Consider the following 13,930-nt stretch of genomic DNA (forward strand, 5'->3'; position numbering starts at 1 on the left):
AAACTAATTGCTCTTTTTTAAAAGAATAAAATATTGATTAGGGAGCGGCCTTGAATTGTTATCTGCATGATCTGTCGAAGCGGTGTGCCATGATTCTAGTAGGGAGCTTTAGCAACGACAACGGCGACGGCAACGTCACAAATTTGCATATTTAGTGGGAAAAACAATAGCTTTGCACGCCCTGCACGTGCGTTTTTCATTTTTGTCCATTTCTTTGCCGTCGTCAGCAAAGCAACAACGTGAAATTACCAAGTTTGAAGTGTTATGGAGAACGTCAGCACCTGGAGATAAATTTTCATTTTTCTCCCCTAAATTAAGCGCCGCTCGTAACGGTTGCATTCCTGAGGGACTGAAACACCTTTGTCATATTAAGAGGCTTGGAATAGTCGCGAAGTGATCGCAATAACGTGAATTTATGTTTTTACATGACGTTCGCGTTGCCGATCCCGTCGGCGTTGCTAAAGCTCACTAGTGTCTTGCGGGTACGTACGAGAAGGACCCTTGTCAATCACTTGGGAATTTTCAAAGTCAATAGAGTGATTTGAAGACCAAGCGTGTTAAGTTTCAAAGGATCTGCCATTCTCGCCCACATAACTCCATGGGCAGTCGGCACAAGATATTTTGTAAACCACGTTTGGTTGAAGATCGATCGGAGGTCGGGACTTAGGAGCGAGAAACTCCTGTTGTAAAGTCTTGAATGGCTTGCTGAAAACTCGAATATCATGTTTTTTAAGAAGTCTAGTCAGAGGCTGAGAAATTCCATTAATATAAGGGAGGACTGCATAATTAGAGAAATCGGAGGGTGCAACCCATTTAAAAAACATGCAAACAAGTTCCTCAGGTGTTGGGATGGGGTTTGTTTGCTGAGTAGAAGATTTCGTCTTTAAGATGTTGGAGATAACATTTTGGGGGTGATTGTTAGATCGTAGAGCGTCGGTGACACGAATAAGTTCATTCTCTTTTCCTTGTTTCTCAGCTGTACTGATTTTGTGTCGTTTGTCGCGAGGGGAGAAGAAATCTAAATACCTATCAGTATGGGTTGGTTTACGGTAAACCTCAACAATGAGATCATTATCCTTGCGAGTAACCAAGGCGTCTAGAAAGGCGATCTGGTTATTATTTTTTTCTTCGATGGTAAAGGAGATGTGTTGATCCATACTGTTGAGTGTGTTGTGGAAAGAGTCAACTGCGTTTCTTTTAATGATGCAGAAACTATCGTCAACATATGGCTGTAAAAAGCGATACCACATAAAAGGACAGCATAATTTCATCGTCTTGTATGTCAATGTTGGAGATTTCATCGACAAATTTAGGGGAATTAGGGACTGAGAAACCATCACCATTTTGAAGAGGTGTCAGGATTTTGGTTAGAAACTTCGAGGTGTTATAGAGCGCTGAACCAATAGATGAAACAATGGGTCTGGGTGGGTTGCCTTCTTTGTGGTGCTTGATTGATCAACGGATGGCGGGTGGTATAGTGTCAATGGAGCCTTTTACAGCCACTTTTTTCGCTTTTTACAGCCATTCCCGTCAAAAAAGCCTGTGATTACATCCACAATAAACTGGATTGTGATGAATCACTACGTTTACGCACAAAACTTGACACTACAGATCTAATCTCTTTGTTGAACTTTGTCCGTTAGTCCTGTAGCTGCCAATTTATGTATGGAAGCAATCGAAGAGATGGCCATCAACACAACTCCCGTTCCACCTAAAGTATGGAAACGATATGTTGACGATAGTTTCTGCATCATTAAAAGAAACGCAGTTGACTCTTTCCACAACACACTCAACAGTATCGATCAACACATCTCCTTTACCATCGAAGAAGAAAATAATAACCAGATCGCCTTTCTGGACGCCTTGGTTACTCGCAAGGATAATGATCTCATTGTTGAGGTTTACCGTAAACCAACCCATACCGATAGGTATTTAGATTTCACCATCACGACAAACTACACAAGATCATTACAGCTGAGACTTTATTACATTGCGCAACTAATCTCCCGAGCACGAATCAAGGGAATGTCACCGACGCTCTACGATCTAACAATCACCCCCAAAATGTTATCTCCAACATCTTAAAGACGAAATCTTCTACTCAGCGAACAAACCCCATCCGAACACCTGAGGAACTTGTTTGCATGTTTTTTAAATGGGTTGCACCCTCCGATTTCTCTAATTATGCAGTCCTCCCGTATATTAATGGCATTTCTCAGCCTCTAAATAGACTTCTTAAAAAAACATGATATTCCAGTTTTCAGCAAGCCATTCAAGAATTTACAACAGGAGTTTCTCGCTCCTAAGTCCCGACCTCCGATCGATCTTCAACCAAACGTGGTTTACAAAATATCTTGTGCCGACTGCCCGTGGGGCTATGTACGCAAGACTGGCAGATCCTTTGAAACTAGAAAAAAAGAACATATGAGGAATGTGAAGTCTTACGCAAGAGGCTCCAACATCGCTTAACACGCTAGGTCTTCAAATCACTCTATTGACTTTGAAAATTCCCAAGTGATTGACAAGGGTCCTTCTCGTACGTACCCGCAAGACACTAGAATCATGGCACACCGCTTTGATAGATCATGCAGATAACAATTCAAGGCCGCTCCCTAATAAATACTCTATTCTTTTAAAAAAGAGCAATTAGTTTTTTTGACACTTTTATACATATTTTTTTCCCGTTTTAACATATTCTTTTTATAGTCTCACCTATTTTTGTATATATTGTAGTTACAATTTTTCCATTCATACAAAGGCCATTGAAGGGTACAGCCTGACAGCCGAAAGCTCGAAAGTTTTAACTATATATAGCCAGTGAACGTTTTTACAATTTTTAATATGTTTTACCCTGGCTACGGTTCCTCTATTTTTAAAGAAAAGAATTAAGTTTAGTTTTTTTAGCATGTATTACTTTTTCTCTTTCAGACCACTTCAGTGGCAGGGTTTTTTTTCTCAAGACTCCTTTCTAAGAACTCGTTGTGAAAAACGTTTAGTTTTAAATAGAGCAATTTCTCTTTTCTGCCCAATACGCCTCTGTCAATACCTTCAGCAATTCAGGGCGTGCGTACGGGAGGATAGTCGACATGTTCAAACCCTTATATCGACAGACAAGATACACTCTTGCTACATAGAGTAGGCTAGCGGTGTTTTACTTTTACGACGTTTCTCAACCGAATTTCTGCAAACTTCCAAGTCAACCGACGGGTCGCTTTTACGTTGGGTTACGTTCTGGTCAAGGCGATCTAGACTTAGACATCCTAGACGTGATTATTAAACATAACATTTACAATATTTGTTGCATGCGTAGGAGTAAATTACGACCCATGAGGGGAAACGGTACAATAATACAACAAAATTGCTCGAAAGTCAAATGCAAGGCTCATTGCTCGTTTTTTTCTCGCCCCTACGGGGCTCGGAATAATACTACGCAACTAGCAAAACTGATCCGAGCCACTTCATCAGAAATGGTCACGCAGAATTATCAAGCTAACTACTGCCGCTCCCATCGATTCAAACGGCGCAGTGTTGCCTTGCTTTTAATAGCGGAGCTCCGGGCGCCGAAGGCACGCGCGCGGAACACCACTATTAAGAAAATATGGAAACCCATCGATGCGAGAAATTTTGTTTTTAGCTAAGACGTCATCGCCCGTACTTCCTTACTTCCACACCTCCATGTATGCCAACGTGACCAGTATCACACTAGTTTACAGCATACATGTTTGAAATTGGACCTCCATTTATGGACAATTGACACCTGTCAAAACAAGGTATTCGCTGACCAGTATGATTTGACCATATTACTGGCTCAAGTTTAGAGCCCATCGAGGTCAGGCTCAAGCCGGGTTACTTCACCTAAACATAAAGGAGGCTTCATTTTTCGCGCACTTTCTGTGGCTCGACGCGGCTACACGGCTATAGTGCGTAAACTAAAACTCTTAACAGTCAACGCCGGTCTCAATCCAGTTTGACATATCATGATATAGCTGTGGTCCACACTGGTGCATTGGTGGCTACACAGTTGTTCAAGTCAAGGATCGAAGGGATGTAAACTTAAAGCTAAGTGTTTAATTTTAATTTGTCCAGAGCTGCTTTTTTCTCTGTATTGGATTTTTTCGCATGGGTTTATCTTTGAAAGATCTGAAAGGTTGCAAAATTCCTGGACGACCTATGACTAGAACAGAAACGAAAGAAGAGAGAAAAGGAGCCAGAACAACATAACAGTATACCAGTAATAGCTAAAACTTGGTGGAAGAAGTTACTCCACAAATTCCTTTCCTGGACACTAAACCGTTTGTTATTTTTACGGATGCGTATTTTTATTAAAATGCTTTGATGGTTTTTTTGCTTTGTTCAGGAATGAAGCTAAAATTTTTATTTTCAACTGGAATTAAACAGCACTGAATCATCTGTACTCTTTTGGACTTAAAGAAACAGTTGATTTTGTTTGTTTGTTTGTTTGTTTTGGCCTAAAATGCGAGAAAACATCTGTTTGTTTTTACTCCTTTTTCTCACAGGCAGCTCAGACTCCGAGGATAAAAAATTAGAAGGATTTGTACAGGAGTCTTGATAACAAATTAACATTTCGTTGAAAGAAACATGCGCAGGTGCACTACTGTAGTACCTGCCATCGGCAAAGTAGAGACAAATTCTCACTTGTCTACCCCTCCCTCCAGCAGTTTGCTTGGCAGACACGTGACCAAGTCAATCTCTTGATCCACAGGACGGGAAGAGAAACCCTAGGAAGAAGGTTGAATCGTATATTCCAGTACACAACGCTACAGACGACAAACCGTTCGTCGTCTGTAGCGTTGTGTACTGTATCACGTTGTAGTTATTGGCCAAGACGCTGGAATGAGAAGCATTTATTGATTCCGTGGGACGTAGGGTACTGATATAGAAGATGAATTTTTTTTCTAGATTTTTTTTCGGGGCTCAACTCGAGGCTCGGGGTACACAATCTATTGTCTTTGGCCAATATGTACGCCACGTGAATAAGGCTCATAGGGTACGCTTTCAAAAGCTGTAGTACATGGACCTAAAAAGATACCATCTGTTTAAGTCATTCGCACTTCTATCGTCTTGATTACGTTGTATGATCCTGGGGAACTATCCTATAACTGGAATTGTGCGAAAGTTTAAAGCAAACATAAAATGATGAACGCTTCGATCATTGTTACATGTTCACGCTGTCGTCAAAACCTTTTTTTAAATTTGGTTTGCACAGCCTTACGGCACAGGTGGTGTTTACAGCTGTTTCGAGAAAGGTTGTCCAAAAGAAGCGTAAAAGCGTACGCGACAATGCCGAAAGGCATTACGGTAAACTGTCAGTTGGAGTCAACGAAAACATGACGGCAATGCTATCGAAAACGTCACCTAGAAATACATGCTCATGCTATGTAACAGTGTTACTGACATTGAGATACTAGTGAGTTTCAAAATTCAGTTAAATGATCCAGGCCATGAATTAGTAACAAAGGGTTAAGATTCACAGAGAAAGCATGATTCTGACGACTGTAACCTTACTTATTTTATGTCATGTTTTGCAGAGAAGGTCGGAGAAATTTACCAAAGTGCAGAGCCATCGTTTTTGCTAATGAACCCTCTCGATTGTGGATGTGTTTTGGTAGCTTGATGGCGGGAGAGAGCTTCAACATAAGCCTGCGTGTTCTGCCACTTCATCAACGCCATATCCTAAGAAATCTTTCATCCAAATAGCTCACCAAGGTCTTCACTGGACGGTCGTAGCATCTTAATACCTTTCGGCATTGTCGCGAACGCTCTTACGATTCTTTTTGACAACCTTTCTCGAAACAGCTCTATACTGCAGGTAAAATCCGTTCTCAGGTTGAATCTGTCTTTACTTAGATTAAATTGGTGATCTTTATTTTATCCAGGTTGAATATGCATTCAGATGTCTTGAATTGAAGATACTTTTTTGGAGCCTAAATTAAGCAAAGAGAAAAATTAGGGTCAGATTGGTATTAGATTTCGTTATTATACATGGATAGAAATCATTTTAGCGTAGTGGTGAAGACACAGGACTATAGATCTGGAGAGTCGGAGTTCGAGTACAAGTAAGTGCATAGTACAGTTATTTGTTCCCTTACTATGTTGTAACGTGGAGATTGAATGGATAAGTGTACGAATACAGAAATCCATAAGATAATACCGTGACGAAACAATGAAAGTTGTATTTAGATGCGTAAGACATCTTGAGGGAAAGTATAGGTGTTTTCAGTCCCTTGATCACCAATTTAACCTAGGTAAAAACGGATTCAACCTGAGAAAGGATTTTACCTGCAACGTTTTTATGATACCGGACCGACTTTCGTCCCGGAGCGTCAACGGACGTTGGGCGTTCGACTCTCCCCTCTCCCCGCAGCGAACGCCAGCGTGTTGCCATGGCTCCCACTCCTTCCGCCTACGGGCTCGCCTCTTCCCATAATTTACTTCTGCCCGGGGCGTTTGGGAGTGAGGGCTCCCATGCAGTGATAATTTATTACAAATTGTAACAGAAACCTCGTTTCAAATAAAGTTAACTAATGAAGTTAAACAAGACTTACCTGTAAGTTGAAGTTTGACTGTAATTCTATGAAGATAACAGTCACGAACTAGGGAGTCACGTGAGATATATACGTGTAAGCCAAGCATTCAGTCTTTAAAGGCGAGTGATTGCATAAAAACCATAAGGATAGATGTATAAGCTACAGACCAAAAAAAAACCAGGTAAACAGAGGTGGGAACATGACTCCCTAGTTCGTGACTGTTATATTCATAGAATATAACAATCCTGAACAACAAGGTCTACATTTGTAGATTCTCCAACAGAAGTTGTCCATACTTCTCCTTAGGTGGAGTAAATGGTCTACTATAAAACTTCCTAAATGTTTCTGCATTAGACCATCCCGCATTCTCCATGATAGTAGACAAAGGTACTTTATTCTTCTCAGCTGCAGAGGTGGATGCTGCCCTTGTGCGATGTCCTTTGTAGACAGAAGTGTCTATTCCTGACATTGCCAGTACCTCCTTTAACCATCTAAAGATAGTATCAGTTGAAACAGGTTTGTGAGGTTTTTGGAAACTCAAACGAAGCTGGTCACACTCCTTTCTAATGGTGCTAGTCCGTTTAAAGTATTCAGATAGGCATGCAATAGGACACAAACGGTTATCTGGTGTATAGGCTTTAACCACCAATTCTGACATATGTCTTCCAGGCTTTGAGGTCTTCAAAAGTTCAACTATTGTGAATTTACAAGTGTCCTTTTCTAGAACCATGTTGTTAACGGATAGCCTCTGTAAAGTTTGGCATCTCTGTCCTGATAACAAAGCTAAAAGCGTAGTAGTTGTGAGAGTCAGTTTCTTCAGCGTTAGCTTCTGCGGCGTCAGATATTCTGATAAATGTTTCAGAACTATCCTTACATCCCAAATGCTCTTGTATTTTGGTAAGGAAGGTTTCAGTTCAAATACCCCTTTAACAAACCGACATACTAAGGGATGTGTTTCAAATTGGCTGCCATCTGGTAACATAACAATTGAAGACAGTGCACTCCTTGCTGTATTGATGGCACTATATTCTATATTAGAATCAAATAGTACCACCAGAAAATTAATGCCTGCCTCTACAGAGGGATGAAAGGGATCAATGCCCCTTGCAGTGCAGTGGCGCTTCCACTTTTGAAGGTAAGTAGGATACTGCTTTCTAGTACCTGATCGCCATGCCTTCTCGATGACTGTGGTAGCTGTTGTTGAAAGGCCTTTGTCTTTGAGGTATCCCCTACAAGTGACATAGAATCAATGTGAGCTTCTTGTGTAGCGGATGGTGCTCCTTTGGCTCGCTGGGTAGAAATAATGTCATTCTGTCCTTGGGAAACTGAACTGGTGGCTGGATTAGCATCTTAACCATTTTTGGCCATCAAGGTTGGGTCGGCCATTTGGGCACTAGAAGAAGACCTGTTGCCCTTTCCTCTTAGAACTTCTGAAGTACTCTCGTTATTAAGCTAAACGGTGGGAAAGCATAGAATAAATATGGTTTCCATGACATATGGAATGCATTGATGGCAAATGCTTCCGGGTCTGCCCGGTATGCAACATAAGGTGTGGGCTGGAAATTTATTCTAGATGCAAAAAGGTCTATATTTGGGGTAACATTGAGTTGTTTGCAGGCACGTTTAAAAAACTCTTTGTTTAGACACCATTCTGTACACCTCCTAAATGTCTGTGACTCTCTGTCTGCCTCAATGTTCTGCTGGCCTGGTATGCGGGCCATTGTAAGCCACATGTTGTGACTAATACACCATTCCCATATGACCTTGGTGAGAGTATTAAGTTTGGGGGAGTGACATGTACCCATATTATTCAGCGTAGCTTCTGTGGTGGTATTATCCACCATAACTTTGACATGCTTATTACTAGTCAAAGTGCTAAAAGCTTTAAGAGCAAATAAAACTGCCAGCATCTCTAAGTAATTAATGTGTTCCCTGGCCTCCTCCGCTGTCCAGAGGCCACCTGTTGACAAATCATTTGTTGCTGCGCCCCATCCCATTTTTGATGCATCCGAAGTAATTGTAATGTCAACACCACCCTTGCTTATTGGGTTGTAAGCCGTCTCAATTGAGTCAGCCCACCATACAAGTTCGTCACTACTTTGGGCCGATATTTCCATGGTTGCATCAAAATCTCCTTTGCTAAATTTTAAAGCTGTAGTCTTATCATACTCCAGTGATCGGTAATGTAGGGGACCATAAGCTGACCCTGGCAAACTTGATACTATGTATCCAAGGCACTGAGCCACTTTCCTTATAGTTGGTTTCTTGCTTTGTAGCAAGTCTGTAACTGCTTTTTTAAGCTTGGCAGCTTTTTCTGGTGTGAGCCTCACACACATGGACACCGAGTCAAAGACAAATCCTAAATACACCAATTTTTGGGTGGGGAAAAACACAGATTTATGTGGGTGTACTACAAAACCTAAAGTGTCTAAAATTTTGACTGTATCAATAACATTCTGTGCACAATCATCCCAGTCTTGGCCAAATAGGCATGAGCCATCAATATAATTTGTAAATAAGTGGCTAAGTTGTCGAAGGGTGGAGAAAACTGGCCTCATTATTTTTGTAAATTTACGAGGGCAGCACGCCAGCCCATTGGGGAAACATGTAAATTTATACAACACATTATTCCACTCAAATTTGAGGAATTTTTGATGCGATTTTTCACTAGGAACTGAGAAATAAGCGTCCTTAAGGTCAATGGAGGCCATGTAGCAGTTGGTAGTCATTAATCTAATGGCTGTACAGACTGAGTCCATTTTAAAATGCTGATATTCAACATGCTGGTTAAGACTCTTTAAATTTAGGATCATTTTGAAGGATCCGTCTTTTTTCTCAGTAACAAAAATGGGTGAGAGGTATACTCCTATTTCATGTCTGCAAGGGACAATAACCCCCTTATCAAGCAGTTTTTGAATTTCTGCATCTATAATCAGTGAGTCACTGATGTTACATTTTTTATCTTTGGGAATTCAATCTGTTATTGGTGAAGTACAGAACTCTATGTACTGCCCTTTCACACAATTAAGGACTTCTGTGTCAGAAGTGATCTTATTCCATTCACAAAAATAATGTGCCAGTTGGCCACCTTCAAAACTTTCCACCTTGGTTTCTGAATAATTTTTGAGTAATCGCTCACAAAGGATAAGGTTGTTTATCTGTAAACTGTTAAATATGTCAGTGGATAGCCTTTCAACATTCAGGGCTGCTTCTTCCCTTGGTCTTGTCGGGAGTATGACCTCTGATTGGGCTTCCACTGACGGCTCTTCGCTAAAAAAGGCTGCCTTCCACGCCTGTCTGATTTCCGCGGGAAATTTCCCCGGTAATTATTCTTGTAATTTTGGCGTTTTCTACTGCGCCGCCTATCCTGTTCGAAGCTCGGATGCTATTGAGCCGGGCTTGGAGGTCGACACAGGTACATGTGAGGCACATAACCCTGCATATTCTTTGTTTAAGTGGGGTTTTATGGACTCCCTTCGGCGGTGTGACATTTCACTGTCAGCATGACCTAGAAGGGCAACCGCGTCGGTATTCATCTTTATCAACGTTTTTAGGTCAGGGTCGAAATTCGACTGTTATGTATGCTTCACATTCATTATCAATTCGGTCGATTTGCACAGTAGTGCTCTAACCGTAGCCAGTGTTTTCTGAGTTGAGCTCGACCTGAAGTCGTGCTGTTTCGCTGAGTGGCTCAAGTTATCACATATTTCGGTATTTACCCGTGGTGTTATGAGAGTCTCACACTTCGAGGGACGTAGATATTTCCAATACTTATCTTTCAATTTTGAGTCTGGCGATTTAGCAGACCATTGTTTGTTTTTGATTTCTGCGAGTTTTTTTATCAATAGCAGGCCCCGTATCCTCCGAGCTCTGCAGTTCCTCAGCAATCTCCGACAACAATGGGTCATTGTCGTCTGTTTGCTCGTGTCGAGCATTGTGTTGTTTTGAATCGTCGCCATAAAGCTCCTCGAGGTCTTTGTCCGAGTCATCATCTTCTTCTGAGGAGCTAATATCCTTCGAAGTGGTTGCTCTTTTCTTCTTTGGATGAGAGGAATGGTCCTCTCACTATTAAAAGTTGTACGTCAACCCGTCTATTCCAGGTAACTTTGACTTGTCGTTTTCCATTGGGTATATACGTTTGAGTGAAGTCGCTTGAGGGATCGTTGCATCACCTGCATAGAGCCGGCCATCGCTTCGAGAGAACTGTTCAAATTCTGCATAACCTGAACCATCGGGTCCGTCGTTGTTGCCGTGGGACTTGTCTGCTGCTCCTTTGACTCATCACCAATCAGTTCATCCTCCTCTTCGGGTGATAAAGTGTGTTTTTCTTTTTCTTTGGTCGCCATCTTCAAACACAGTACTGAACGCTCTTAGATTACGGGCGCAACTGAATGCTTGGGTTACACGTAGGTACATATCTCACGTGACTCACTAGTGAGTGAGACTGGTATCGAAATAGAATTAGTATTTGGCTTGAGCAGAGTAAGTTTACCTTTTAAGTTTCTCAAGTTATATTCAGCAAAGCGTTGACTGGAAAGTCATTGAAGGTATTCCGGGACAAGATTATTAACTGTTTTATACATAGGCTTAGGGCTTTCTGTTTTTCGTTTAAACACGATACGAAATCAAGTCATCATCCTGGTATGGAACTCACGCCAGAAAACTGGGGGTAACAAAACTGGGGGTAACAAAGCATTTTTCATGCTGCTTAAAATTGTCACAATTAATCAACAATATTTGTAAAAAGCCTTAAAGTGCTACTATGATCAAAAAATCATTTTTTTTGTTTCTTCAGATTTTGATAGCGTGTTCGCTTAACACCTGTCTGGCAGGATTTTGAGCTTTTATTTTTATCCAAAAGCTGTTTATTTGAGTGTAACCTTTGGATTTCACGGTCCGCCATTACTCTCTTTCAAAACTGACCGATTGGAGCTCAGAGGGTTGGATCTAGGGAAAAGTGACGTCATTTACTAACTAGCTTAAAATTTCAGCGTGTAAACGCAACTTATGTATGCAAAACACAAGTTTAAAAATCTGAAAGCCCTAAACTCCCTTGCTGCATATTAATTCAACCGCCTACACACGCATTGCATTCTTAAACCAGTAAGTCTATGACGTCATTTTCTCCCCGACCCAGGTCTCTCAAGATTTTGAAGTTAGTAATGGCGGACCAATAAATGGTCAATAAATAACAAAATTCCAGTTAAAATAAACAGGTGTCTTTTTTAAATATGAACCTAAAACTTGGGTCACTTAGTGTTTAGTTAACACACTTTTGATTGTAGTGGCACTTTAAAATACAAAGCAATGTATGGCGTTCTTTTCCAAATTGAAGCTTAATTATCTCTGAAAACTGCTGGTTAACCCCAATTTTCTTTTTGGATACTAAGAGTACTTGCTGAATTCTGCTTTCTCCGCATAGTTTTAAACTGTGGAAAAATATCCCTGTATTGCTAAGCACCACCAATAGGAAACCTCAGTATCTTGAGATGCACAGAAGGTATGCGCACTAACATTAGTAGGCAACAAGATCATCACAAATTTGCATATTTAGTGGGAAAAAACAATAGCTTTGCATGCCCAGCACGTGCGTTTTTCATTTTTGTCCATTTCTTTGCCGTCGTCAGCAAAACAACAACGTGAAATAGCCAAATTTGAGGTTTATGAAGAACGTCAGCGCTAATCTCGTACCCAGATCTCCCACGATCATACGGAAGGAAGATCTGGTAAAGTTCGATTTCGAGCATGCTCAGTGCCAGCGAGGCCCGAAATACGGGCTTTTCTATCACTGCGCATGTTCGTACTCTCTGTTGTGATTTTGTGTGATTTTGCGGAATAAACATGGATTTCGAGAGTATTCTTGAAGAGATTCTTTTGGGTAGAGGACAAGGAAACCTTAAACTTAAGCCGAAACAAAAAGAAGGGCTACAGGCGATTGTTTTTGAACGGTCGAGATTGTTTAATTGTCGGAACAACTGCAGAATCACTGAAACGAACGCTTAGGCTTAATCAGTAAACGAGTGCTATTTTCTTCACACAATCTCGAGAAAAGTGTAGTTAACCAAACCGTAAATTGAAAGCGAAAATGTTAAAGAGTGCTTAGACCTAATCATTGCGACGAGCGCTATTTTCTTGACACGATCTCGTGAAAAATGTAGTTAATCTAACCGTAAAATTCACAATTGATCACTACTTAATTCGCGAGTCACGCTTTGAGAACGAGAAATACTGTTTTGAATAAATTACTTACTTTAACTTGAATTTATTAGTTTCTGCGTACTTCGTAGCAAGCTACGCAGAACTTTATTCGAGTGGCAGGGTACGTGGGGCTTTCGTCGGTACCATTTACACAAACGTCGCAAATTTCTAAAATGACTTTCCTCAACTGTAAAGCTTTTCCGGAGGCGGAAAAAACAAAACTTTCCTCCGCACAACTGGCATTTATTCAAAACAGCACATGAACTTGCGAAAACCAAACCTTCACTAAGTGCCCCGCGAAATAAGCCAATTGGAGCGTAGATTGCATTTCCGCAACCTTTTTTTAGTAGCCAATGAAAAATGGTGTACTGTCGAACTTTACCAGATCTCACATTTCCAGTGACAGAGTGAGATCTGGGTACGAGATTACGTCAGCGCATGAGGATAAAGTTTCATTTTCTTCCCTAAATTAAGCGCCGTTCCGATGAGTGTCATTTTTGAGGAACTACCACATCCTTGTCATATTAAAAAGGTAGAAATACTAGCGAAGCGATTAAAATAACGCGAATTTGTATTTTGAGATGACGTTCGCGTTGCCGTCGCCGTTGTCGTTCCCTAAATAGGGAGCTTAAGATTTTACGACGGTGACGGCAACAACAACAACGCCTTAAAACAATGATATCATTAGTTAAAAGAGCATAAATAATCGTGCTACATGTGCAGCACAGATTTTAGGACGACGTGATCGAAATCACCAAATTTGAGGTTTTGACGACAACGTGAGCATGCAACAGAGAATCTTTCATTCTCTATTCTCACTTTGTAACTGCTCGTACCAATTTATTTTTAGGATACTTCGCCCAAATTGTAAAACGTGAACGAGATAGAACTGAACCGCAAAAGAATTATGATAAAGTAAAGTGATATTTCGATTTGACGTTTTCGTTGAAGTCGCCGTCGTACATCATAAGGTCCCTAATGCTGAGAGGAACAATGCATTTCAAGTCACGGAAATCATTAATGTCCCCTCAAACCTCGGTGTGATGTTATGTTTATTACAATAAAATCGAAATTAAAAGCGAATTCACCTTGCCGCCCCGCATAAATCTAAATAGTAAAGAGATAACGAAAAAACCTTAGCGTTTAGTCAGCTGACAAACAATAATATGAAAAAAACTAACCGG

General features: G+C 40.8%; 1 protein-coding gene, 1 long non-coding RNA gene and 1 pseudogene across 3 annotated transcripts in view; all 3 read right to left on the reverse strand.

The window, feature by feature from the left end:
* Window positions 1-6,807: 6,807 nt before the first annotated feature.
* LOC138039839 (uncharacterized) lies at window positions 6,808-8,884 on the reverse strand. The gene is made up of 2 exons (XM_068885674.1): window positions 8,208-8,884; window positions 6,808-7,777 (listed from the first exon to the last, which is right to left on the reverse strand). The coding sequence occupies exons 1-2, from the start codon at window positions 8,882-8,884 to the stop codon at window positions 6,808-6,810; spliced, it is 1,647 nt and encodes a 548-aa protein (XP_068741775.1).
* Window positions 8,885-9,804: 920 nt separating this feature from the next.
* On the reverse strand, window positions 9,805-10,456 carry LOC138039840 (uncharacterized; annotated as a pseudogene).
* A 3,330-nt stretch (window positions 10,457-13,786) lies between these two features.
* Window positions 13,787-13,930, reverse strand: part of LOC138042210 (uncharacterized) — a 29,557-nt gene continuing 29,413 nt past the window's right edge. For both annotated transcript variants that reach the window (XR_011130961.1, XR_011130960.1), the window contains one exon: window positions 13,787-13,930. This exon is cut by the window's right edge and continues 792 nt beyond it. This is a non-coding gene — a long non-coding RNA (uncharacterized lncRNA).

The sequence above is a fragment of the Montipora capricornis genome, chromosome 3, assembly GCF_036669925.1.
Source record: "Montipora capricornis isolate CH-2021 chromosome 3, ASM3666992v2, whole genome shotgun sequence".
Classification (NCBI taxonomy): domain Eukaryota; kingdom Metazoa; phylum Cnidaria; class Anthozoa; order Scleractinia; family Acroporidae; genus Montipora; species Montipora capricornis.